Below are 27,904 nucleotides of genomic sequence, written 5' to 3' on the forward strand. Positions count from 1 at the left end.
GGTGTGTTATTTAGCCAATGACATTATATGACAGTTTTATCATATATATGAACTGGTATGTGATAAAATTATTGAGTATATTAGACAACTTTTGGCCAATAAGCACGAGCACACTGTAACTTTCAGCTAGGGAACCTGCTACTTTTCTAACCATGGGGTGAGTATATTCTGCAGTGTGTGGTATTTACTATTCACCTATTTCATATTCTCAGAACAGTTTCTCCAAAATTACTGCTTACATATGTAAAAGTAATATTGGTTATTCTTCATATAAACAAGGTATAATGTTATGATGGTACTTGAAGTGGAAGTTTTAAAGAGGCCGGAGGTGCTTTCCAGGATATAATCAAGAAAGCAGAAAGTTAAGATCATCAAGGAGCTAGATCCCTCAGTGCAGGGAAATTCTTTACCATCTGAGCCACAAAGGAAGTCTAATTGATAAATGAAAATTGACATTAAGAAGCCCATTATTAGCATCACCATTATCTGACTGATCAACATTTGTGTGAAGATACTTAAGGAAAAACAAAAACAAAAACAAAAAAACAACTATGGCAGGAATCTTATCCCCCATTTCAGAGAATCTGAGTAGATTTCAAGGGTGGTTGCCGAATCAGTGTATCAGGAAAGCATCTCCAGAGGGACTTTGTAATAATGATTCTCCTATAGAATTGATTCAGTTATGCTCATTTTTTTCCAGTAACACAATCCCTCCACTAAATAGGCTATGTGTGTACTAAATTCCCGTAAGTATACCTAGATCTGTTTCGGGAACCTAAATTCTGTAGTATTAATTTATGTGTTCATTCCTGCATCAATACATCAGTCCTATCACTGTAGCTTTACAATGTTTAACATATTGTAGTATAAAAACATTTTCAAAAAGAACTTGAATATTTTAAATCTCATTTTTCTAGATTAACTTTAAGATAAGCTTACAAGTTTTCTTTAAAAATCTTCAGATTTTTATTGGGTTTATACCGACTAGATTTGAGGTAACTCATATTGTTCTTCATATTTAGAATCATAATGCATTTGTTCAGATATTTTTTGTATCTTTTAGCAGTTGTTTTTCATACAAGCCCTACAGTTTGGGGATTTATTGCTGGTTATTATGGAGATTTTATTGCTCTAAAAAAAAAAAAAATCCATGCTCTAGTCCCTGGTGGCTCAGATGGGAAAGTGTCTGCCTAGAATGTGGGAGACCTGGGTTCCATCCCCAGGTTGGGAAGATCCCCTGGAGAAGGAAATGGCAACCCACTCCTGTGCTCTTGCCTGGAAAATCCCATGGACAAAGGAGCCTGGTAGGCTACAGTCCATGGGGTCGGAAAGAGTCAGACAGGACTGACCGACTTCACTTTCACTTTCAGTGCTAGGTTGCAGAAACTTTTTTCAATTAGGATTTGTTGGTATTTAGAAAAGGCTATTATTTTATTTATCTGATGTACAGTCACTTTACTGACCTCTTGTAGGAATAGATTTTTTCACTGCTGGATTTTTTTGTTGACAATCATGACATTTGCAAATAATGAGAATTTGCCTCTTTTCCCCATGGTATTACTAGCTCTTTTCTTTTTGCCTTATTTCACTGGCTTTGAAAGTTGCCTGATTTTAATGGGAGCATTTTCAATTCTTCATCACTAAGAATATCTTTGTAGGTCTCCAGTAGATTTTCTTTATCAAATCAAGCAAGCTTCATTCTATTACTGTTTTACTGAGAATTTAATTTTTCAAAGTATAGTCAGGATGATTGTATATCCATTTACTATATATGGTCTTTATAAATCTTTTTTAAAGATTTATGAAGACTTTTAGTGACTTATTGCATCTTTAATATTATAAATGTTTTCATTTAAGCTAGGAAAATGTGAATTACTTGTTTAGATTTTATGCATGGTTAATGTGATATGGAGTTATTTAAATCCTATAGTATATCTTTTCTTGATTATTTATGTGAGAGTTCTATTAAAATTTCACTCTGTAAGTTATACATTTCTCTTTATATTCTCATGGATTTTTTTCCCTTAGACTTTGATGTTGAATTGTTAGGTTCATAAAGATTCATAATCAGAAAAATATTCTGTTTTTACTTTGACTGGAAGTAACACTCCTAGTTTCTCTTGGTAAGCATTTACTTGGTATGTTTTTCATCATCCTTTTATATCCAATTTTTTTGTTTTGATGTGTCTCCCCTAAACAGCATGTCATTAGATATTTTTGCTACTCATTCTGATAACTGATCTCTTAATTTAACGTATTGACTTTAGTAGTAATAACAAATATTTGGTATTTTCTACTTTGTTTCCTTCCTCATCTATTTCCTATATTCAGCTGGATGTATTTACTTTGTTTACTGTGCCATTATGTCAGGAGGAGAAGGGGACAACAAGGGATGAGATGGTTGGATGGCATCATGGACTCAATGGACATAAGTCTGAGCAAGCTCTGGGAGAAGGTAAAGGACAGGGAAGCCTGGCATGCTACAGTCCATGGGGTCAGGAGTTGGACAGACAGAACTGACGGACTGAACAACAACATGCCATTTTTTTTTCTGTCTAGGATTTTGGAAGTAATTTATCCCATTCTTGTCTTCTCTTGCTTGTTCTTAAATTGCAGAAAACTTTTATTTAAAGTTATTTTCTTCTATAATGTCAATCATTCATGTCATTAATGGTCTTTCCAAACATAATAAGACAGTTAATATACACAAACTAATCCTAGTCCCTCATGTTTTGTGGCTACTACCTGAAATCTTGTTTATAGATTTTTTGGAATTTGCTTTACATTGTGACTCAATCATTGGTCTAATTTTACCTTAATAATTATAATGATATTCATAATTTCACAAAACTATGTTTCTATCAGTTTCGGTTATTTCTCTGCTCACTGTCACCTCTTTTATTCCATGTGTTCCTCTTAGTTGAGCATAGTTTCTGTTTTCAGTATCCTCAAGAAATACTTTCAGGACCCTTTTATGGTGGTAAAGTTTCTGAGTCCTTTAGTACATAAAAGTCCCTTAATTTTGCCCTTAAACTTGGTAATAGTTTGGCTAAGCTCAGAAACTGTTAAAAATAATATTCCTTTAGAGCTGTAAGAGTATTGCTCCATTTTGCTTATTACCTGAGAGATCAAATGAGAAGTCTGACAGAAATCTGAATATTGTTTCTTTAAAACTATCTTACGTTTTACCTTGCAGAAACTTTTAGGGCCTGTGTGAATTTTCTTGGAGTCCAGAAATTTCAGGATGTAACTAAATGAGATGTTAATTTTTCTCACATACATGCAGGTTTTTTATTGGATTTCTCTATAAGGGACAATAATATAAATTTTAAAATGTAAATCTGAAGTCATCTTAGAGGCCAACCAAATGCAAGGAAGATTAAATGCTTAATCAAAAGGTACCACAACATGCACCTAAAATTTACTTCCATGGCAGTAGTAGATTTAGATTCAGTTCAGTTCGGTTGCTCAGTCGTGTCTGACTCTTTGCGACCCCATGAACTGCAGCATGCCAGGCCTCCCTGTCCATCACCAACTCCTAGAGTTCACCCAAGCCCACATCCATTGAGTTGGTGATGCCATCCAGCCATCTCACCCCCTATCGTCCCCTTCTCCTCCTGCCCCTAATCCCTCCCAGCATCAGAGTCTTTTCCAATGAGTCAACTCTTTGCATGAGGTGGCCAAAGCACTGGAGTTTCAGCTTTAGCATCATTCCTTCCAAAGAACACCCAGGACTGATCTCCTTCAGAATGGACTGGTTGGATCTCCTTGCAGTCCATGGAACTCTCAAGAGTTTTCTCCAACACCACAGTTCAAAAGCATCAATTCTGCAGTGCTCAGGTTTCTTCACAGTCCAACTCTCACATCCATACATGACTACTGGAAAAACCATAGCCTTGACTAGGCGGATCTTTGTTGGCAAAGTAATGTCTCTGCTTTTGAATATGCTATCTAGGTTGGTCATAACTTTCCTTCCAAGGAGTAAGCGTCTTTTAATTTCATGGCTGCAGTCACCATCTGCAGTGATTTTGGAGCCCCCCAAAATAAAGTCTGACGTTGTTTCCACTGGTTCCCCATCTATTTCCCATGAAGTGATGGGACCAGATGCCATGATCTTCGTTTTCTGAATGTTGAGCTTTAAGCCAACTTTTTCACTCTCCTCTTTCACTTTCATCAAGAGGCTTTTTAGTTCCTCTTCACTTTCTGCCATAAAGTTGAGCTATTTCAAATCCTGAAAGATGATGCTGTGAAAGTGCTGCACTCAATATGCCAGCAAATTTGGAAAACTCAGCAGTGGCCACAGAACTGGAAAAGGTCAGTTTTCATTCCAATCACAAAGAAAGGTAATGCCAAAGAATGTTCAAACTACCACACAACTGCACTCATCTCACACACTAGTAAAGTAATGCTCAAAATTCTCCAAGCCAGGCTTCAGCAATACATGAACCATGAACTTCCAGATGTTCAAGCTGGTTTTCGAAAAGGCAGAGGAACCAGAGATCAAATTGCCAACATCTGCTGGATCGTTGAAAAAGTAAGAGAGTTCCAGAAAAACATCTATTTCTGCTTTATTGACTATGCCAAAGCGTTTGACTGTGTGGATCACAATAAACTGTGGCAAATTCTGAAAGAGATGGGAATACCAGACCACCTAACCTGCCTCTTGAGAAATCTCTATGCAGGTCAGGAAACAACAGTTAGGACTGGACATGGAACAACAGACTAGTTCCAAATAGGAAAAGGAGTACATCAAGGCTGTACTCACATAGAACTCACAGTGGGAAGTAATTAACAAAATTCTGTAAACCAATTATCCTTAATTAAAAATAAATTGAAAAAAAAATACATAGTCTCCAAACATGGTGACAGAGTTATTTTGTTCCTCTCAAGTAGCATATCCTCATGATTCTCCCCAATGGCTATTCAATCTGAAAGCTGCTGCTCTGGCCTTGCAGGTGGCTCAGCAGCCAGGTAAACTAGGTTTGGGATGCACAGGGCTCTTCATGTAATTTAGCACAGATCTTAGAGAACTTAGGATACTTGGGGATGGTGTGGGGGTGGAAAACAGGGAATAGGGAGGGGTTGGTGGTATGGCGATTTGGTGGTGACAATGGGGGACTGGGTTGGCTGCATTGTTAGCTATTCTGGATAAAGTAAACCCTGAGGCATTCCCATATTAAGTACATTAAGTTTCCCCACTTACTTTCAAAGAACTCCACACAACACCTTCAAAGTCTGAAGTCAGCAGCTGACCTGTAGTTAAAGCTGCAAGGCTCACAAACTCATCAAAGAAGCCAGAATGAGATGACCTAGATAGGAAATTCTAGCAATTACTTTCCATCAGTCTTTCTCCAATCTAAAATAAACATCTAATATACATGATGTGGGATTTAGAAAGCCACGCTGTAGCAAGCAGGGTATTCTGTCAAACTTTTAATCAAACATCAAGGGAAACTAATGGTCAGGATATATTTTATCTTATTTTATTTAATACACAACTCCCAACATTATTCTATTATGATGGGACATGGCTGAACAGGTAGGAGACAGATTTCCCACTGTGAGTTCTTCTGATGGCTTCTGCAAGAATCATGGAGATGTCGATCACCTGTATTTTGGAGCAGTGCTTCATCTTATCCTCCTGAGGTACGGTATTGGTGACTACGACTGCTTCAAAGCCTGCACTGTTCATGCGAGTAATGGCTGGGCCAGAAAAGATTCCATGAGTCAAAATCGCATAAACTCTGGTGGCTCCAGCTGAGAGAAGTTTGTCGGCTGCGTGGCAGATTGTACCGCAAGTGTCAGCCATGTCATCCACAAGGATAGCCACACGATACCTTACATCTCCCACTAGCACCATTCCGTCCACTCCACTAGCTTTCTTCCGTTCTTTGTGAATCAAGGCAAAGTCCACATTCAATTTGTCTGCAATGGAGGTCGCTCTCTTAGCTCCACCAGCATCTGGGGAGACGATCGTGCAGCTCCTCCACTCAGAGATACTCTCCTTTATCCACTTCAGGGCAGCGGGTTCTGCACACAAATTGTCTACTGGTATATCAAAAAAGCCCTGAATTTGAGAAGCATGTAGGTCCATCGTGATGATATGATCTGCGCCTGCTGTTGACAACATATCTGCAACAAGTCTGGCGGAGATCGGGGCTCGGCTCTCACCTCTCTTATCCTGCCGGGCATATGGGAAGCACGGGATAACTGCGGTAACCCGGCCTGCTGAAGCAATCTTGCAGGCATTAATCATGATCAAAAGCTCCATCAAATTGTCATTGATTTCGCCACAGCCACTCTGCACGATGTAGACATCCTCTCCTTGCACACTCTCGCCAATTTCCACGCAGGTTTCCTGGTTGCTTAATTTCTTGGTCATCACCTTGCCCAGCTCCAGGCCCAATCGGTCGGCGATTTTCTGGGATAAGTCCTGGTGGGAGCTGCCGCTGAAGATTTTTATATTTGGCTCTTTGGTCAACTGCAGTAGGCTCTTTGCCTCCATTGATCACCCTGGCAGCTGAGACAGGAGCAAAACTCAGACTGCAGACTACGCCAGGCGCCACCTCAGGCGCCAGATACTATAGACTCTAACTAACGGCTTCTGGTTGTTACTCTGTGCTTCCGGTCCCGTCAGGCGGTGCGCGACTTTAACCTGCTGCTGCTGCTGCTGCTAAGTCGCTTCAGTTGTGTCCAATTCTGTGCGACCCCATAGACGGCAGCCCGCCAGGCTCCCCCGTCCCTGGGATTCTCCAGCCGAGAACACTGGAGTGGGTTGCCATTTCCTTCTCCAATGCATGAAAGTGAAAAGTGAAAGTGAAGTCGCTCAGTCGTGTCCGACTCTTAGCGACCCCATGGACTGCAGCCTATCAGGCTCCTCCGTCCATGGGATTTTCCAGGCAAGAGTACTGGAGTGGGGGTGCCATTGCCTTCTCCAGTGTGTGAAAGTGAAAAGTGAACGTGAAGTTGCTCAGTCGTCTCCGACTCAGCGACCCCATGGACTGAAGCCTACCAGGCTCCTCCATCCATGGGATTTTCCAGGCAAGAGTACTGGAGTGGGGTGCCATTGCCTTCTCCGTTAAACTGCTACCCTAGATCTTTAAAAAAAAAAAAAAAAAAAATTCCTGCTTGGAACGGACCTCACACTCGTAAACTAAAGAGAATTAAACCTTTTTTCAGTTCGTGAACTCCCCCCCCCCCCTTCTGTTAGTGCCTGTTTTAGTTTCCAAGGGCAGCTTAAATCTGAATAAATGAAAATATAAAATTTCTGTTAGGCAAAAAACGTAACTTCGAAAAGTTCTGGACTGGAGGAAATATCTAGAATATGTCCTGAGTTCTTTCAAGCGAGGAAAGGTAAGTTAATAAACATATGAAAAAAAAAACCCACTAAAAATCATTTCACACACCAGTTGAGCCAAAATTATGATAGATAATTCCTTCTACTCTAATGGGATGTTTAAGTGAGGGATTTTGTGAGGGAAATTTTTCATGTAAACTTTGACTCAATGTGTCTTCTAGGAATCTACTCACTAGAAATATTCTTAAAATATATTGAGAATTATTTCTTTCTGTATTAATTCTTTTAGTCAAAATTTCCTGAGGTATTATGTATGTCAAGTTGTTGAGCCATTTACAGAGTACAAGATGGTGAATGATGAATAGTAACTCTCTAGAATTGCTTATAAAAGCAAAATATGGAAACCAATAAATGTCTGTCAATAGCTAAATTATCAGGTAATGTATAGTTGGTATACAGGGCTGCTGTTAAAGAGATTGTAATAGTCATGTGAAAGAAATCATATAGAAGTATCTCCAATGTATTTTTTAATGTGAAAAAATTCATAAAAATATGCATAATATATTTATGTTTTTAAAATTAAGTAATATAGTCAAAACATCAAATAATTATGGAAGTCTTTAAAAAATTATTTATTTATTTTTGGCTGCCTGGGTCTTCCTTGCTGCATGTGGGCTTTCTCTAGCTGTGGCCAGCGGGGGCTACTCTCTAGCTGTGGGGCACCGGGTTCTCTTTGCAGTGGGTTTTCTTATTGTAGAGCACTGCCTCTAGGGCACTCAGGCTTCAATAGTTTCAGCGTGTAGGGTTAGTTACCTTGAGACAGGTGGAGTCTTCCTGGATCAGTGATCAAACCCGTGTGCTCTTCATTGGCAGGAGGATTATTAGCCATTCACTGAGCCACTAGGGATATCTTATTTTTATTATGATTACCTTTGGAGATGGGAGTAGGTTGATAGTAGTTGGGGTTAGTTATGCACAATTTATTGACATTGTTAATGTGGTATTTGAACCTTCATTACTTTTATAATTTAAAAAAGACTAAAAAATATATATGATGATTAACATCTTTGCTAGCAAATTTAAGTACATTGCTTCCAAATGCATTAGGGGTTGGAGTTATGGGCTGAGAAGTGGAGGGGATCATAGATACTAGGAGTTTCGACAACACACCGTGTTGTAAAAATAATGTAGACATTAAAGATCAGAAAACTTTATCATGTTAATCGTGTGTTTGACATTTGGTTCTGGGATATTTTTATTTCATCTAAAACCAAAATAATTATTTTATAATATTTTGAAATTACTAAATAATTTTTTGAACCTACAACAGCTCATTTCAGTCCACAGCCCTTCATTCATGTTCTTTCCTATCACAAAATCCACAGACACACCTATACTATATAAGTCTCATCCTCAGCCAAGATTACATACAGTGCTTTCTAAAGAAAATTCTGTGGCTTAATTTAGCAGCACTGAAAAGTACTTGCAGCTTCGATTGAAATGATTTTTCTCCTAGTGTTGTCAACATGTCGCACAGTTTTCAGTTTTTAAAGAAAAAACAGGTTTTAAAATAGACTTATTATTACCCAAATTAAAGTGAATGCTAATGTAAACATTAAAAACCATAGTTGGTTGCATTTTCCTTGAGGTGTTAAGTAGGAGAAATTTTTGTGTTGCTGCTATTTTTGCTCCATGTTCTCGCTCTTGCAACACCTCACACTTTAAGGGATTTGTCTAGAATCATAAAATGTTAAAGATGGAAATGACCTTAGAAACCACCAGGTCTAACATCCCAATTCACAGATAGGGAACCAAGGCTGAGAGAAATGAAGCAAGTTGCCTGGGATCTAACAGGTATTTGAGGCAGAATGTGGATTAGGACACAGAATCCCTGAATTTCCAAATAGGGCTTTTCTTAGTGTATCATGCTTGGCCTTTTATTTGAGGTCTGTCAGAATGAACAAAAAGTCAAAAGGTCATGCAGAAATTGTTGCACAAAAATTTTACTCTTCTGTTGAATATCTACAACAAAGAACAAAACCCCCAAACTGAGACTGGAAAATCCTTTTACTTTAAAAAATTATTTCCAGAAAGAGATAAGTGATTAGTAATGTCATGGAAATATCCTTATTACTCTGATATTTCCTTACATGGATCTGCTGTAAGGGGATTTAGCTACTGTTTATTTTAGTCTCTGTAAGTTGAGAAAGACATCTATCTTGTCACTGTTTCAGACCAAAGTTACAGGTAGGCATAATGCCCATAGAATAACACATTCTCTCTATTTAAGACATTGTTTCTTAATAAATTACTCTGGAAACAGAAATTGTGGTACGGAGAAAATGCCTTATCTTTCTCCTTCCCAAGGCCAGCATATTTAAATGTCATCTTTACAGATCTGTAAGAATTGCTGTTTTTTGAAGGTCTTTTGAGTGAATACCCAGAATATATCTATTACCTTGGTAATAGTTTCTTGCTTTACTGATTATTCTTTTACCCTTCACAATTCCAACATAAATAATTCAGAGAGCCTTGATACAGCTTGATCAGCTAAGGAGAAAAGAAATTCAGGCAGTTCTTTCAGAAAGTGGAGAAAAATGGTTGTTGTATTTTAAGTAAAATAAATGCTTTCACTAAACACGCTTCCAGTTGACAAAATGCTAGATGTTTAGGTGGCAATTATAGTTCTTTGATAAACTGTCAAATCTTGTCACAACACACGTTACAAACAAGGACAGATTTAGATGTCCTTTATGACAGCTTTGTGTAGGTTGAGAATGTTTGGCAGTTAATTTCAAAAAATAACATATTTTTCTTTCCAGCAGTTATCTGCTTGTTTATTAGGAAGAGTTTCTTTGTGCCTTTAATCTTCCTCATTTGACTCACAGTTCCAGATCATTATTGTAACATTACTTTACCCCTTTTATTTTGTTCATAATAATCATCTTCAATACTTTGAGAAAACAATTTCCCACAGAGCTTTATATTGGTAGAAATGCTTTAAAGTTTGTTTTGTGATTGTTTACAATTAAAGTTGACTACTGTGTGTGTTTACTGAGCTTTTAGTTGGAAATCTGTCATTTTATACAATAGATGTGAAGATGGTACTTAGGTAAGTAAATATGAGTGAAACAAATAGAAGAAAAAGACAAAAATTTTGTTATTCAGAAATGTGACTTTAATTTTGAGTATTATATTAGACTTATGATGATATTTTTTAAACACATTTTGGAATTAAAAAACTTTCTAGTGAACTTAAAAATCTTAGCATGAAAAAATAGTCTTGGAATAATAATGTTAGGTGTGCTGCAATATAGGTGAGGCAATATATGGATAGGTTCCGTAACTGGTTAATTTCAATAAACGTATCTCTCTAAATATTTATGTGAAATATTTTAAAGTATTTTAAGGCAGCTATTGATAATAGATCTTTCCCCTTCTCATGTAGAATATCAGTTTCCTGAAATTAGTAAAAAGATACTTATGTTAATTTGACAAAATGCAAGTTCCATTTATGCTATTCAACCCATTTTAAAGACTTTGTTTTTGCCTTCCATTGCGATCATTTAATCTTCATAATAAACATTAAGACCAATTGTCCATTCACATAAGAATATATTGAATGTCGTATGGTTTGAAATGGTTCAGTGATTCTCCAGTTTTATGGGCAACAGGATCACCAGTAGGGAGTATGAGGTTCCAGAGCCTCATCCCTATAGTTATTGATCAGTCAGTCCTCCAAGGGGGGCCTCAGGCTTCATGTTTCTTACCAGACACCAGGTGATGCTGATGCCGCCATTCTGGTGACACACTTTCAGGACCACTAGTTTGCATCATTTACATTTATTTTACCATTTGGGAAGATAGAAGGTGCTAGTTGATTTACTTTCCTTCCACTCATTTCACTAGCCCTTGTAAGTTTGGCACATTTTATTTTGCTTCTAGATCTTTTCATGTTTTTTTGTACATATAAATATTGGTTTAAAGTATCACATAGTCCTTTATGGACTGTATATATATATATATATATATATATATATATATATATATACATACATATATATACATATATATGTATATATATTTATATCCTTCAACTTAAAATACCTATAGTATGTAAGATGTGAATTCTTATTTGGGTATTTAAAAAATCATTAGATATTTGAACAACTGAAAACTAATTACCACTTATTAGCACTGAATTAGCGCTGAAGAATTGAATGAAGTGAAACTAAGAGGCTTTGGAAGGAATGATGCTAAAGCTGAAACTCCAGTACTTTGGCCACCTCATGGGAAGAGTTGACTCATTGGAAAGACTCTGATGCTGGGAAGGATAGGGGGCAGGAGGAAAAGGGGACGACAGAGGATGAGATGACTGGATGGCATCACCGACTCGATGGATGTGAGTCTGAGTGAACTCTGGGAGTTGGTGATGGACAGGGAGGCCTGGCGTGCTGCGACTCATGGGGTCGCAAAGAGTCAGACACGACTGAGCGACTGAACTGAACTGAAGAGGCTCTCCTGTTTATTATCCCATTTCCCCTCCTTGAGTACCGTACAATATTCATCACTGAGAAAGTCTTTTCGTCAAACTCTGAAAAGCACATGTCTAAGATGATCCTAAGTATTGTACAGAGTAAATACTTGCTAATTTGATCTGATGTTGCCATTTGGGAGAAAATCATTGTTCAGACTCTTTCTAACTTACATTGGTTCAACTAACAATTCTTCAACCTTACAACGTAGTAAAAGAAATAGCTTTCATTATAAACTGAAGTTCGATTTTGCTCTTTTCCTGGGCTAGCAATATGTGGTACAGTACTCTCTGGAAATGCTAGGGACAGGTGGCAGCTGCAGCTCCCAGCTTCTTCTCTTTTAAATGACAATAAGTTATTGTAATTTTTCCATAGCAATCTATCCTCAGATATGTATTTTTACATTTATGATTTAAATGGCATCATGGGAAATTGTATTTTCTACTACATAGTAATATATTTGATAGTCTAAATTTTGTGTCTGTTCTTAAAAGATTTATTTGTGACTTTTAAAAGTTTCTATATAAGCCATATATCATCTGGAAATAAATAACAACATAGCTCTTCATTCTGTTCCTTTTATTTTCCCTCCTTCTTGCTTTGTGGTACTAGCTAGACCTCTAATGTCAGGTTGACTAGAAGTGGTGACAAGTGGGCATACTTGCCTTATTTCTAATTTTAAAAGGAAATTTTTTTAATGTTTTACCATTATGTATGATGTTTGTATGTTGTATTTAGGAAATACTCTATAAGGTTGAATCCATCCTATTATTAGGTTTTTGAATGTTTCTACTTCTTTTTTTTTTTAATCAAGAAAGGGACTTGGATTATATCAAGTGCTTTTTTCTGCCTCTTTCATGATTGTTATGATTTTTTGTGGCTATCCTCTTAACATAGTAAATTATACTGATTTCTAAGGTTAAAGAGACCTTACATTCTTAGGATAAACCCAATTCAATCATGACATATTGTCCTTTTTATGTATTAGTTGATTCAGTTAGCCCATATTTTATTTAGAATATTTTCTTGTACCTTTATGAGAGAATTTAGACCATAATTCTAGGTTAATTTCTAGGTTAAGAAAGCAAGGTTATGCTACTTATGTATGAGTTAGAGAGCATTTCATCTTTTCTATTCTATGGAAAAGTTGTATAAATTATGACATTAGGTGAAACTGCACCAGAAGATATTTGACTACTTATTCAGTTTTTCTAATGGTTATCAGTTACATTTAGGTTATAGATTATTATTTATGTACATATTTCCATGTTTTGGTCAGTTTTCTTAAGTTTTACTTTTCTGCAAAATTTCTTTTGTCTAAATTTTCAAATTTATTAACAGTACTTCCCACAGTACCCTTTTACTGTATATTTTTATATTGCAGCATATTTAATATGACTACCTTTGTCATTTCTGGTATTAGATTTTGAAACGATTCTCTTTCTTTTTGATCAGTTTCACCAGAAATCTGTTAATTTTATTATTTATTTATTTGGCTATGCTGGGTTTTCCTTGCTGTGTGGGCTTGACTGAAGTCAGAAAACGTGCTCTGTGTGATTTAAGTCCTTTGAAATTTTCCAAAACTTTTCTTATGTTCGTAGGTGGTCACTTTTCCTAAGTATTTCTTGTCTGCTAGAAAAAGTACATACTCTTGAGTGCTATATACATACACACACACATTAGATGAGGTTTGTTTGTGATGTTATTTTTATTTTCTGTATCTTTACTGATTTAAAAAAATCGATTTTATCAAATACTGAGAGAAATATGTTAAAATTTCCACAGTGATTATTGCTATATATCTCTCTGTCCTTGTGGTTTTTTTTTAATTTCTCTGTATTTTGAGGCTTGTTATTTACAAATTTAAGTTGCTGTAACTTTTTGATGAATTGAGATATCATTTTAAAGTAATACTTTTCTTTTCTAGTAATGCCTTTTGGCTTAAATTCTAATTTGTCTGGTGTTAATACAGTCATGTTAGTAATCTTTTCCTAAGTTTGGTTGATTTTCTTATTTTCCTTCTTTCCTCCCTCCTCTTTTTTACTTCTGCAATCACATTAATATTGTTATTGTATGTAATCAACATTCATTTACATATACCTGGTGACACTAGTGGTAAAGAACCCACCTGCCAATGCAGGAGATGCAAGAGACTCTGATTTGATCCCTGGGTCTGGAAGATCCCCTGGAGAAAGGAATGCAACCCTCTCCAGTATTTTTTCCTGGAGAATCCCATGGACAGAGGAGCCTGGCACAGTCTGTAGATTTGCAAAGAGATGGACACAACTGAAGGGACTTAGCACGCATGCACCTGTGTATATGTAACTATATGTACCTACTCTTTTTGCTCTTATTTTTACCTTTTAAGCCTTTCATTTGGGGTCATTTGCGTCTGCTTGAAAAATATCCTTATAGATTTTCAAGATACTGCTGTTGAAAAACTTTGGCTTGGAGTTTAGAACTCAGTCTCCTTTAATGCTATTCTTTTAAAAATAATACATTTTTTTCTCCTCCAGATGATTTTGATTTTCCTTCCTTCATCCCTCCCTTCTTCTTTCCTTCCTTTCTCTATTTCCTTCTTTCTTTCCTTTTCCTTTTATTTCTTTCTGATGCACAGTCACTATTATATGTCTAGGTGTGGAATTTTGTAATTACTTGCTTGAGATTCGTTTGGTTTCTTGAGTCTATAGGTTGGTGTTTTTCCATTAGTTGTGAATTGTTTTTTAATTGCTTCTTCAAGTATCGCTTCTGTCTAATTCTTTTTCCTCTCACTGGAATTCTGATGAAACTCAAAATATATCTCTCATTCTATTTTCCATGAACCTGTTTCAGTTTCTTTAAAAAATATTTGCACATCTGCATTGTATTCTGCTTCTCTTCCCTGTCTTCCAGCTTACTCATTCTCTTTTCATATTTGTGTGTGTGTTAGTCACTTAGTCACTATGCCAAAGCCTTTGACTATGTGAATCACAATAAACTGTGGAAAATTCTGAAAGAGATGGGAATACCAGACCACCTGACCTGCCTCTTGAGAAATCTCTATGCAGGTCAGGAAGCAACAGTTAGAACTGGACATGGAACAACAGACTGGTTCCAAATAGGAAAAGGAGTACATCAAGGCTGTATATTGTCACCCTGCTTATTTAACTTATATGCAGAGTACATCAAGAGAAATGCTGGGCGGGAGGAAGCACAAGCTGGAATCAAGATTGCCAGGAGAAATATCAATAATCTCAGATATGCAGAGGACACCACCCTTATGGCAGAAAGTGAAGAAGAACTAAAGAGCCTCTTGATGAAAGTGAAAGAGGAGAGTGAAAAAGTTGGCTTGAAACTCAACATTCAGAAAACGAAGATCATGGCATCTGGTCCCATCACTTCATGGGAAATAGATGGAGATACAGTGGAAACAGTGGCAGACTTTATTTTTCTGGGCCCCAAAATCACTGCAGATGGTGATTGTAGCCATGAAATTAAAAGACGCTTACCCCCAAATCACTGCAGATGGTGACTGCAGCCATGAAATTAAAAGATGCTTACTCCTTGGAAGAAAAGTTATGATCAACCTAGACAGCATATACAAAAGCAGAGACATTACTTTGCCAACAAAGGTCCATCTAGTAAAGGCTATGGTTTTTCCAGTAGTCATGAATGGATGTGAGAGTTGGACTATAAAGAAAGCTGAGCAGAGAAGAATCGATGCTTTTGAACTGTGGTGTTGGAGAAGACTCTTGAGAGTCCCTTGGACTGCAAGGAGATTCAACCAGTCCATCCTAAAGGAAATCAGTCCTGAATATTCATTGGAAGGATTGATGCTGAAGCTGAAACTCCAGTACTTTGGCCACTTTATGTGAAGAGCTGATTCATTGGAAAAGACCGTGCTGCTGGGAAAGATGGAGGCCAGGAGGAGAAGGGGACGACAGAGGATGAGATGGTTGGATGGCGTCACCAATTCAATGGACATAGGTTTGGGTGACTCTGGAAGTTGGTGGTGGACAGGGAAGCCTGGAATGCTGTGGTTCATGGGGTCGCAAAGAGTCAGACAAGACTGAGTGACTGAACTGAACTGAACTAGTCACTTAGTAGTATCTGAATCTTTGTGACACCATGGTCTGGGGCCTGCTAGGCTCCTCTGTCCATGGAATTCTCCAGGCAAGAATACTGGAGTGGGTTGCCATTTCCTTTCCAGGGGATCTTCCCAACCCAGGGATTTGAACCTGGGTCTCCTACAGTGCAGGCAGATTCTTTATCATCTCTTTTTATATGGGTTTGTTATTTTATAAACCAGTTTATTGAGTTATTTAAACAACTTAATTTTTTAGAACAGTTTAACCTTACAACAAAATTGAGAACAAGTTATAGAGATTTCTTATGTACCCCCTGCCCTCACACATGTATAGCCTCCCTTATTATCAACGTTACTCACCAGTATGGTACATGGTGAACCTACCTTGTGACAGACTTTATTTCTTTGGGCTCCAGAATGACTGCAGATGGTGACTGCAGCCATGAAATTAAAAGACATTTGCTCCTTGGAAGAAAAGTTATGACCAACCTAGATGGCATATTAAAAAGCAGAGAAGTTACTTTGCCAACAAAGGTCCTTCCAGTCAAAGCCATGGTTTTTCCAGTTGTCATGTATGAATGTGAGAGTTGGACTCCAAGGAAAGCTGAGCACTAAGAATTGATGCTTTTGAACTGTGGTGTTGGAAAAGACTGTTGAGAGTCCCTTGGACTGCAAGGAGATCCAACTAGTCAGTTCTAAAGGAAATCAGTCCTGAACATTCATTGGAAAGACTGATGCTGAAACTGAAACTCTAATACTTGGCCACCTGATAAGAAGAGCCGACCTATTGGAAAAGACCCTGAGGCCGGGAAAGATTGAAGGCAGGAGTAGAATGAGATGGTTGGATGACATCACTGACTCAATGGACATTAGTTTGAGTAAACTCCAGGAGCTGGTGATAGATAGAGAAGCCTGGCATGCTGCAGTCCATGGGATCGCAAAGGCTCAGACATGACTGAGCCACTGAACTGAACTGAACTGAAAAATTTCACCTCCTTTGTTAAATATCAAGGAGTGTGATTTCTGGATTGTATAGTAAGAGTATATTTAGTTTTGTGAGAAAAATGACAATCTGTCTTCCAAAGTGACTGTACTGTTTTGTATTCCCACCAACAATGTATGAGAGTTTGTGTTGCACCACATTCTCACCATTATTAAGTGCTGTCAGTGTTCTAGATTTTGGCCGTTCTAATAGATGTGTGCAACTTGGGTGGAAACTTGGGTTGGTTATAGCCTAGTTAAGCGTATTTTTATTTTTCTTATTTATTTATTTAAGTATAGTTGATTAACAGTATTGTGTTAGTTTCAGGAGTACAGAATAATAATTTAGTTATTTTTTTCAGACTGCATTTCATTTTACATTCTTATGAGATGTTGAATATAATTCCCTATGTTATAGAGTTAACCCTTGTTGTTTATTTTTATGTCTAGTAATTTGTATCTGTTAATCTCATACTTCTGATTTGCCCCTCCCCACCTCCCTCTCACCTTTGGTAACCATAGGTTTGTTTTCCATTTCTGAGTCTGGTTTTGTTTTGTATATAGATTTATTTTGGTATTATTTTTTATACTTCAGATATAAATGATATAATTTTATAGTATTTGTCTTTCTCTAACTTTATTCAATATGTTAATTTCTAGATCCATCAATCTATTAAAAATAGTACAATAGCTGTTTTATAAGATGCATCTAGTAATTTCAGTATCTGAAGTTTTTGAAATCTGTATCTGCTGTTTTTCTTGCTCATGCTTGCTTTTTTTCCTTTGTGCTTGTTTATACTTAGCTATGTACCATTATGGCATATGAAATTTTATTTGAGGAAATTCTTTGAGGCCTAGAATGAAATTTTTTTCTTCTAGAGAGAATTTGCTTCTGACTCCTGTATGGAGTTGCTGTTAGTCTGGGACTACCTTAAGTTTCCCTGGACTGTCAAGCTGATATAACCCTAAGGCTGCAGAACTATGCAAGGGTAACCTAAGTTCACAGCTTCTCATGGATCCAGACCTCCTAGCCCCTTCACCTCTGTTTCTTAACACTGTTTTTCTCTGCTGTGTGCTATGCTCGACAACAAACCACCTTCCCCTCCTATAGATTGTGGGGGCACGTTTACCTGTGGTTCATCCTTATTTCAATCATAGAAAGCTTTGGGGCCCCAATTTAATGAGTTGAAAGTCTCCCATGAGACTCTTCACCTTGGACAGGCCTCAGACCTTAACTTCCATTACCTTTGACCCTTGAAATCTGTAAAACTGAAACCTAAGATAATTATAGTTAGTCTTAGCTCTTGAATCCAGAATTTAGGGTGAGAGTTTGCTCATATTGCCTCCCTGAGGGCAGAATGGGGGAAGCAGGAAGCAGCAATTGCCACAGGCAAAGAACACTTGTGCTTGAGAGAAGCCATCTCAGGAAGGTTAGTGGCAGCAAAGACTGTGTCATGGTGGCTGATAAAGAGACTGGACTGGACAAGTCTGCAGGCTATTTATAAGTAACAAAAACCGATAGTTTGAGAAATTGTCAGAAATAGCTCACAGTGGGACCTTCAGAGACAGCGCTCATTTTTTGAATTAGCTAGAGTGTGCTTATGCCATGGTAGTTATAGTTCCAACTTGGTTTTCTCGTGTTTGCTAGGAAATCAAGGTTATTCTTATATTTATTATAAATTCTTATATTCTTATATAATAAAAATTCTTATATTCTTATATTTAATATATTCTTATATTTATTATAAATTTAAGGTCAGTGATAAGACAGACTAAAGATATATAATAAATGTATATTCTATATACTATCTTCTAGTAATTTGGCTTTAAAAATATTGCTTGTGATTGTTGTTGACTTTAGCAGTTTACTTCAGCAACAGTCACTTTTTGTGTAAATACATTCTGCTTCATATCCTTATATGTTAATTTACTTCTTATCAATTCAATTCATGAGCTCTCTTTTCAAATAAACTACAATGAAAAACAAGAAACAGCTTATTAGTGTCAATCTGTTTTCTTCTTTTTGCAGACATGAAAAAAGAGGTTTTGCCAGTGGATAAATGAATTTATGACAATGAGATATTATTTTATTTCTTGAAAATTATATATAAATTTAAAGCATTAGTTTATTTTCACTAACTTTGGCTGGTTCTGCACTGTGTTTGGTGCCTAGAAAGGTAGTGATTAATGATGCTTCCAAGTATAATGTGGAGAATGGAAAAAGGCAAGTTTTTATTTTTTGTATATTTAATCCAACAACAGAGGGGCAGTTTCGTGTTATCAATTTGCATGCAGGGTCTGATGCCAGATTATTTGGGTTTGAATTCTGGCTCAATAGCTTAACATCTTGGTGGCTTTGGGCAAATCACTTAACATGTCTTTGCCAAAGTTTCCTCATCTATAAAAAGGATGACAATAATAGTATCAACCTCTTCAGATTGTGAGGATTAAATAAGTAGAACAATTATGAACCACCAGTAACCGTTACTTTTTATATGTATATAGCATATACTTCATAAATGTTAGCTATTTATTTGCACAGAATACAGACAAGCATTGAAAATTTTCATCAGTGACAGCAGAATTGGTCTACATGGAGACCTGCTCCAGTTTCTTCTTTCACTTGGCATTTATCTTTCTCTGGGAGTGGTGATAACAGTATAATAGATCAGCAAATTATTGCTGTGTCCATATCTCTCCTGTGAGATTAGAGAGAGTTGTAATGAGAGGGTCACATGCTGAAGATATGCCTGTTCCAGAGAGAACATGGTTCCAGCTGACTTCATGAACGAGTTTCATTACCGAAGTGCTCCTGTGTCAGGTGAGAGTTGGGAAGACACTGACAGCCTAATCCGTATGATAGCAGATTTTCTCTGCATGTAAGGATAGAGTAAGGTCTCTTTAAAAAATAAAGTTTGTCATAGGCCATGTAGAAACATATTGGTTAACTAAAAAAGGATGGTTTCTCATTTTCTTTAGTTATCTAACAGGGACTGAGCATATTTTAATTATAGACCACAAAATCTTTTGAATAGTTCAGTGTTTAATTCTTCTGATGACATAGTAAGTCTCCATTTTTAGAATATTTGAAAGCAGTAAATGGTGATTGGGAAGCATGGTCTTCCTATCCTGAGTTCTGATGGTAGTAGACTATTCCTCCCAACAAGACTTCACTGAAACATTTTGAACAAGAATATATACCTTATGTATATACATCTCCAAGGAAGGAAATCCCTCAGATATTTTTGATGATTTGCTCTTTTAAAAAACATAGCTGATATAAGATATCATCTGATATCTCACTTAAGTCTACTCTCCTGAAATTTAATCTTATTTTTACTTATTCATTCCTCAGTAAAGATGGAGAGCAGCTGATATCATCCTCTTCACACACTTGAGAACCATTATTAAAAATTCCTTTGCTGAATAATCTCATTTTTGTCAAGACTTTTGTTATAGGTTCTATTTTTAAATCCTTTGATCATTTTTACTGCTCTGTACATCTCTTTCTTGAATCTCTGAATCTAAACAATTTGTGCTCACGTGGGTCTGACCAGTGCTTTATTTATTTATAGTTTTATTCTGGATGTGTCACTTCACATTCCTAATGCTTAACTGCTATTTATGCATCCCAGGATCACACTTGCTTTTTTAAGAACAAAAGCATTTCAGTGGAGGTGATACATTATCTCCGAGCATTTATTTGTATCACAGGTAAACTAAGGCCATTTGAAAACAGCCTCCCTTCACACACACAACTGTGTGTGTCTTCATTATAAATTTTTTCTAATTAGACTAATTTATTTTTTATTTTAGCAGTTGTGAAAGAACAGCACCACTTTTCAGAGCTGCTGCTGCTGCTGCTGTTAAGTCACATCAGTCGTGTCCGACTCTGTGTGACCCCATAGACGGCAGCCCACCAGGCTTCTCTGTCCCTGGGATTCTCCAGGCAAGAACACTGGAGTGGGTTGCCATTTCCTTCTCCAATGCATGAAAGTGAAAAGTGAAAGTGAAGTCGCTCAGGTGTGTCCGACTCTTAGTGACCGCATGGACTGTAGCCTACCAGAGCTCCTTCAGGTTAATTATGATCTATCACACATTGAAGGTAAAAAGAAAATAAGGGTACAAAAAGGGTAAAAAGAATGAATTTTAAACAATTAATTGAATTATATTTCTTTAAAAAATACAATATATCTGAAATAATCAGATTTTTGGTTAAATTCTTAGATTTTATCAATGAAATGCTTTTGATCTTTCCAGTTTAAACATGGATTATAGTCATAGTGTTTGCATTTGAAGTTTGCATCTGTCCTCGCTATGGATGCAAAAAAAAAATGATTAGAATAATTATATTATGAAACTGGAACCAAAATTGGCAAGGTAACTCATTGAAAGTTGAGATTTCCTTGATTATTGTGTTAACTATCAGATTATAGCTTGAATTTATGATTAATTCAAAGAGTACATGGCACAGATTGTTTTCTTTAATTCTGCTTGATAGGTTTATGATGTTGCTTTGTTGAAGGACAGAATTTTACTTGCTTCTTTCACTTGTGTCTTTGTGTCTTTAAGAGCTTTTACTGCTTTCTAAAAACATTACATTCAGAGAAGATTTTCATTAAATCCTTCTTTCCATAGTTACTCCCTTGTTTTGCTGACTAAATCTTTGTTTGCTTTTCTTTGGGAGGTTTAAATTATGGCTAACTATTTACAGACTATTTACAGCATGTTCATAATTTATTTATGACTCAAAATAAAATAAGACCAAAAATTAGTGAAACTGAACACTAGAAAAGTTCCATATGCTGGGATGTGCTCAGATTATTATTTTTTTGCCTATAACTAAGTTACAAATCACCGAGATTAACTTATGTGCCGAAACTGTATGGGATTTCATGAATATTTAGTGCTTTGTTTCTATTTCTAAGTCTGTTAAGTTTCATAAATCAGCACTGTTTTTGCCTGGTTGCTACATAGCTGTGATTTTTGTGCTGTGTCTTCTGTATTATAAGGACTGAGTTTCATACAGTTTGTCTATGGAAATAATTCCTAGTAGGTAAAAGATGAATTATGTTGGCTCAATGTTAAGGATTATGGTTTAAGTGTAATGGAAGCGGAAAATACACATTTAAACTTCACTTTAAACCTCCAACTCCTGTATGTTGTTTATAGGTTAGTAAATAATGAGATCTTATGATTCTATTTCCAGTTTTATGATCTGGCATCCAAACTATTACCAGCTATTTTTAGTCTGAGAACTCCATTGGCAATGTTTCTATAGATTTCATAACTGTAAATAAAGACTCTCAGCTATTTTATTGGCGCATTACATGTTCTTAGGGCTTCCTTAGAAGCCCTGGTGGCTCAGCTGGTAAAGAATCTGCCTGCAGTGTGAGACCTGGGTTCAATCCCTGGGTTGGGAAGATCCCCTGGAGAAGGGAACGGCTACCCACTCCAGTATTCTGGCCTGGAGAATTCAATGGACTATATAGTCATGGGGTCACTAAGAGTTGGACATGACTGAGTCACTTTCACTTTCAATTTCACCTGTTCTAAACCAGCAGTTCCTAATATGGTCAATCATCATATTGGGCTGTTTTCTGAAAATATAGATTTCCAGACTCAACCTTAGGAAATTTTTATTTTTCATTTTTACTTGGTAGCAATTAAAACAGAGTCTCAACCTTGGTTACAGATTAGAATCTTCTGTGGAGATTACCACCCCCTTGCCAAACTTGATGTCTCAGCTCCATCCCCAGAAATCCTTATGTAATTCTGGGTCACCTTAACTTTAACCCAAACTAAGACTTTTTCAGACTAATGTCCAGGTACTTTTGAGAACCACTGCTTTAAACAATATATTGCTTGGTTAGAAGTATGATATTCAGTGTTTCTTATAGTGAATATTGATTTGGCTTACAATTTTACAGTTTCATTACCATCATCAAATATTTCCTTTTTGTTGTTGTTGTTTATAAAGTTATACTAATAACCCCTTTGAGGCTGATACCTCTGAACAAGTTCTGGCATGGGAAGATGTCTGAGACTATTTACTTCAGCAGGAGAAATATATGACTTTGAGAAATACTGTAGAAGCAGAATTGCCTTCCTCCCACCAGACAGAGAGATTAGGGATAGTAACATTAATAAGTTGATTTTGCTGTGCCCAGGATAACAAAGAGGCCTACTTTAGCTTGAGTTGACTCCTTGACCCTTGGTAATGGTAGCTAACATTTATTGAGTACTTACTATAAAACAAATTCTTAGAATTCCTCACCATAGCCGCACTGTCATTTTACAGGAAAGAAAATGACAAGCACAGAGAGGTTAAGTGTGTTTCCCTGAGTCACATAGTTTTAGTATTCAGTAAAGGCTGGATGTGAACTCTGGTGTTCTGACTCCAGGGCCTTTATGACTGCCTATGATGTTACCTTGCCTGACTTTAGACCACTATATGGTATAATGAATATGAATGAGGGATACATAAGCATATTGACGTCTGATCTCACATTAGCAGTGTTTACATGTACAACTTACTTGACTTCTCTTTAATTATGCCATCTGTAAAATGAGGTTAATAATAATAACTTCTTCACAATGTTTATTATGAGGCTTTTAAATAAAGGGTTAGCTTCATACCTGGCTTATAAAAGTGCTAAGGAAGTAGTGTCTGTTTTTGTAAGTCAGCGGAGTTTACAGGTTCAAAAACATAGAAACTTTGGGTTTAGATTCACTGCTGTTCTTCATATTGGTTGTGGTTGTTGTTCAGTCATTAAGTCATATCCAACTGTTTGCCACCCCATGGACTGCAGCACACCAGGCTTCCCTTCACTACTTCCTGGAGTTTGCTCAAACTCATGTCTACTGAGTCAATGATCCCATCCAACCATCTTATCCTCTGCTGCCCCTTTCTCCTTTTGCCTTCAGTCTTTCCCAGCACCAAGGACTTTTCTAGTGAGTCAGCTCGTTGCATTGGGAGGCCAAAATATTGGAGCTTCAGCTTTAGCATCAGACTGTGCAGTGAATATTCAGAGTTGACTTCCTTTAGGATTGACTGGTTTGATCTTGCCGTCCAAGGGACTTTCAAAAGTCTTTTCCAGCACCACAATTCGAAAGCATCAATTTTTTGGCACTCAGCTTTCTCTATGGGTCAACTCTCACATCTGTACGTGACTATTGGAACAACCATAACTTTGACTATGGACCTTTGCTGGCAAAAGGATATCTCTGTTTTTTAATATGTTGTTTAGATTTGTCATAGCTTTCTTTTCAAGGAGCAAATGTCTTTTAATTTCATGGCTGCAGTCATCGTCTGCAGTGGTTTTGGAACCCAAGAAAATAAAATCTGTCACTGTTTCCACTTTTCCCCTTTCTGTTTGGTGGCTCAGACAGTAAAGAATCTGCCTGCAATGCAGGAGACCCTGATTCAATCCCTGGCTCAGGAAGATACCCTGGAGAACAGAACAGCAACCCACTCCAGTATTCTTGCCTGGAGAATTCCATGTAGAGAGGAGCCTGGCAGGATACAGTTCATGGGGTCCCAAAGAGTTGGACACAACTGAGGGACTAACACAACACCATTTGCCATAAAATCCTCCATGATCTTAGCTTTTTTTTGAATGTTAAGTTTTAAGCCAGCTTTTTTACTCTCCTCTTTTACCTTCATCAAGAGGCTCTTTAGTTCCTCTTCACTTTCTGCCATTAGAGTGATATCATCTGCATATCTGAAGTTGTTGATATTTCTCCTGGCAGTCTTGATTTCAGCTTGTGATTCATCCAGCCCGGCATTATGCATGATGTACATATAAGTTCAATAAACAGGGTGACAATATACAGCCTTGACATACTCCTTTCTCAATTTGGAACCAGTTTATTGTTTCATGTCTGGTTCTAACTGTTGCTTCTTGACCTGCATACAGGTTTCTCAGGAGGCAGATAAGGTGGTCTGGTATTCCCATCTCTTGAAGAATTTTCCACAGTTTGTTTTGATCCACACAGTCAAAGGCTTTGGTGTAGTCAGTGAAGCAGATGTTTTTCTGAAATTCCCTTGCTTTCTCTATGTTCCACTGAATGTGGGCAGTTTGATCTCTGGTTCCTCTGCCTTTCTAAACCCAGCTAGGACATCTGGAAGTTCTCTGTTCACATACTGCTGAAACCTAGCTTAAAGGATTTTGAGCATAAGCTTGCTAGCATGTGAAATGAGTGTAGCTGCACAGTAGTTCAAACATTCTGCAACATTGTCCTTCTTTGGGATTTGAGTGACAACTGACCTTTTCCAGTCTTGTGGCCACTGCTGCATTTTCCAAATTTGCTGGCATATTGAGTGCAGCACTTTGACAGCATCATCTTTTAGGATTTGAAATAGCTCAGTTGGAATTCCATCACCTCCACTAGCTTTGCAGTAATACTTCTTTCAGGCCTACTTGGCTTCACACTCCAGGAAGTCTAGCTCTAGGTGAGTGAACACACCATCGTGGTTATCTGGATCATTAAGACCTTTTTTGTAGAGTTCTTTTGTGTATTTTTGCCATCTTTTCTTAATCTCTCCTGCTTCAGTTAAGTCCTTGCTGTTTCTCTTTGTTGAATGGTGTGCTTTGGAAACAATCGAGATCACTCTGTCATTTTCGAGATTGCACCAAGTACTGCATTTCAGACTCTTTAGTTGACTATGAGGGCTGCTCCAAATTTTGGGTTTAGATTCAGTGCTATTCTTCCTATGGATAGGGGAAAATATACAGTGAATGTATATAGATTTAGTTAAGGTTTATTCTAACCCTGAAATTCTCTAATTTTTATAAATTTTATCATTCACCCAGTTACATTATCTCTACTTAGCAAAATTTCTCTGGTCCTACCATTATGGCTAATCATTTAGTTTGTTAAATAAATCTTATTTTTTCATTGATTTATATAAGAAAAGCTAAGCCTCATTCTTGAAAATATATTATTTTAGGTTCTGAGTATAGGACTTTTCCTAAGGAATTAATAGCTTACTTAAAAGACTCTTCCAACATGTCACCACATAAAATTACTGAAATGGGAATCAAAATACTTGTTTTCTGTTCTTCTTGGTCTTCCTTTAAGTACTGAGCATGCTCAGGTGTGTTTACTTAAACTTTTAAGTGGTTTGTCTTTGGTTGTCTTGTATGTAAATTTGAAAGCTATGGTATATGACAGTGATGACTTCTTCTTGCTCTAATAGTATGTGATTCTGGATATTATAAAATAGCAACAAGGATCCATTGATATATGTAAACTGTGTATATAATGGGAACTGCAGTTCTTACCCATTAGCTCATCTTTTTAGTTCCAACATTCTTTTCTTTATTTTGATGCTGCTGCTGCTAAGTCACTTCAGTCGTGTCTGACTCTGTGCGACCCCATAGATGGCAGCCCACCAGGCTCCTCTGTCCTTGGCATTCTCCAGGCAAGAATACTGGAGTGGGTTGCCATTTCCTTCTCAGTTCCTTAGTTTGAGCTCACCTATTAAAAACAATAAATAGGATTCTATTATTTCTAACTTTTTAATGATTCTATTAATCATCCTCCATTGTCAGCCTTTTGCTAAAAATATAACTGCCCCTGTACCTAGTGATCTCTTCATTGGTTACTGTCTAATAACTCCTGGAAATTTGCTTTATCTTCTATCATCTAGTATTTTATTACCTAATTATAGTGTTCCTCAAATATTGATTTCTGGATATACACTTGATTTACACAAACAGTGGAAATTTTTTCTTAATTTACACATAAAAGAGTTGAATTAATGGGTAAAAGACTTCTCCCATAAAATATTTTTAAACCTCTGACACCTGGTACCATTTGTCTGTGTTAGAACAAAATATGACAGAATATGCAATTAATACAGAATTATTCATTATAGTATATTGATCTCAAACTCATACCCAAATCCATTACAGACTAATTCTTTTGTAAAATACAATAAAAATGAATCACCAGAAAAAGAATATTTTGAAAAAACAAAAATTCAATTTTTAAAATTATTTGTTGCAATAGAAATAAAATCAATCTGTCAAACTGGTCTAAAATTAGTTTTCTCTCAAAAAAAATAATTCTCAATGACTGTTCTTGTCATAAATCAAAAGCAAAGAGTTCATAGAACTGTACTGATCTGTGGATAAGATGCTGAATTGCACTGTTCTTGAAAAGCAAGTTTGACTTACTCTTTTTTTTTAAGTTTGAAATTCTTCCACAAAAATAAGGGAGCTTCCTTATTCTCCTCTCTCAGCTTGTAGTATTCTCTAAGTGGCTGGCGCTCCCTAGCTTCAGATAATCTCTACATTCAGTGACTGGATCCTTCAGATTCTTATGCTGGGTGAAAATTTAAGTTCAGTTCAGTTCATTTCAGTCTCTCAGTCGTGTCCAACTCTTTGCGACCCCATGGACTGCAGCACGCCAGACCTCCCTGTCCATCACCAACTCCTGGACTTTACTCAAACTCATGCCCATTGAATCGGTGATGCCATCTGACGATCTCATCCTCTGTTTTCCCCTTCTCCTCCTGCCTTCAGTCTTTCCCAGCATCAGAACTTTTCAAATGAGTCAGTTATTTGCATCAGGTGGCCAAAGTTTTGGAGTTTCTGCTTCAACATCAATCCTTCCAATGAATATACGGGACTGATCTCCTTTAGGATGGACTGGTTGGATCTTCTTGCAGTCCAAGGGACTCTGAAGAGTCTTCTCCAACAACACAGTTCAAAGGCATCAATTCTTCAACTCAGCTTTTCTTATAGTCCAACTCTCACATCTATGCATGACTACTGGAAAAACTGTAGCTTTGACTAGACGGACCTTTGTTGGCAAAGTAATGTCTCTGCTTTTTAATATACCATCTAGTTGGTCATAAAATTTTCTTCCAAGGAGCAAGTGTTTTTTAATTTCATGGCTGCAGTCACCATCTGCAGTCATTTTGGAGCCAAAAAAAGTAAAGTCTGTCACTGTTTCCACTGTTTCCCCATCTGTTTGCCGTGAACTCATGGGACCAGATCATGATTTTAGTTTTCT

General features: G+C 36.9%; 1 protein-coding gene across 1 annotated transcript; it reads right to left on the reverse strand.

Annotated features, from left to right (window-relative positions):
• Positions 1-5,515: 5,515 nt before the first annotated feature.
• Positions 5,516-6,505, reverse strand: PRPS1L1 (phosphoribosyl pyrophosphate synthetase 1 like 1). Its single transcript, XM_069587761.1, has one exon. It carries the CDS (start codon positions 6,503-6,505, stop codon positions 5,516-5,518), a length of 990 nt encoding a protein of 329 aa, XP_069443862.1.
• Positions 6,506-27,904: the final 21,399 nt, after the last annotated feature.

Source organism: Ovis canadensis, chromosome 4 (genome assembly GCF_042477335.2).
Source record: "Ovis canadensis isolate MfBH-ARS-UI-01 breed Bighorn chromosome 4, ARS-UI_OviCan_v2, whole genome shotgun sequence".
Classification (NCBI taxonomy): domain Eukaryota; kingdom Metazoa; phylum Chordata; class Mammalia; order Artiodactyla; family Bovidae; genus Ovis; species Ovis canadensis.

What these genes read in the sequence shown, in the direction of transcription:
- PRPS1L1 (XM_069587761.1), bottom strand. Translation starts at nt 6,505, where the DNA reads ATGGAGGCAAAGAGCCTACTGCAGTTGACCAAAGAGCCAAATATAAAA.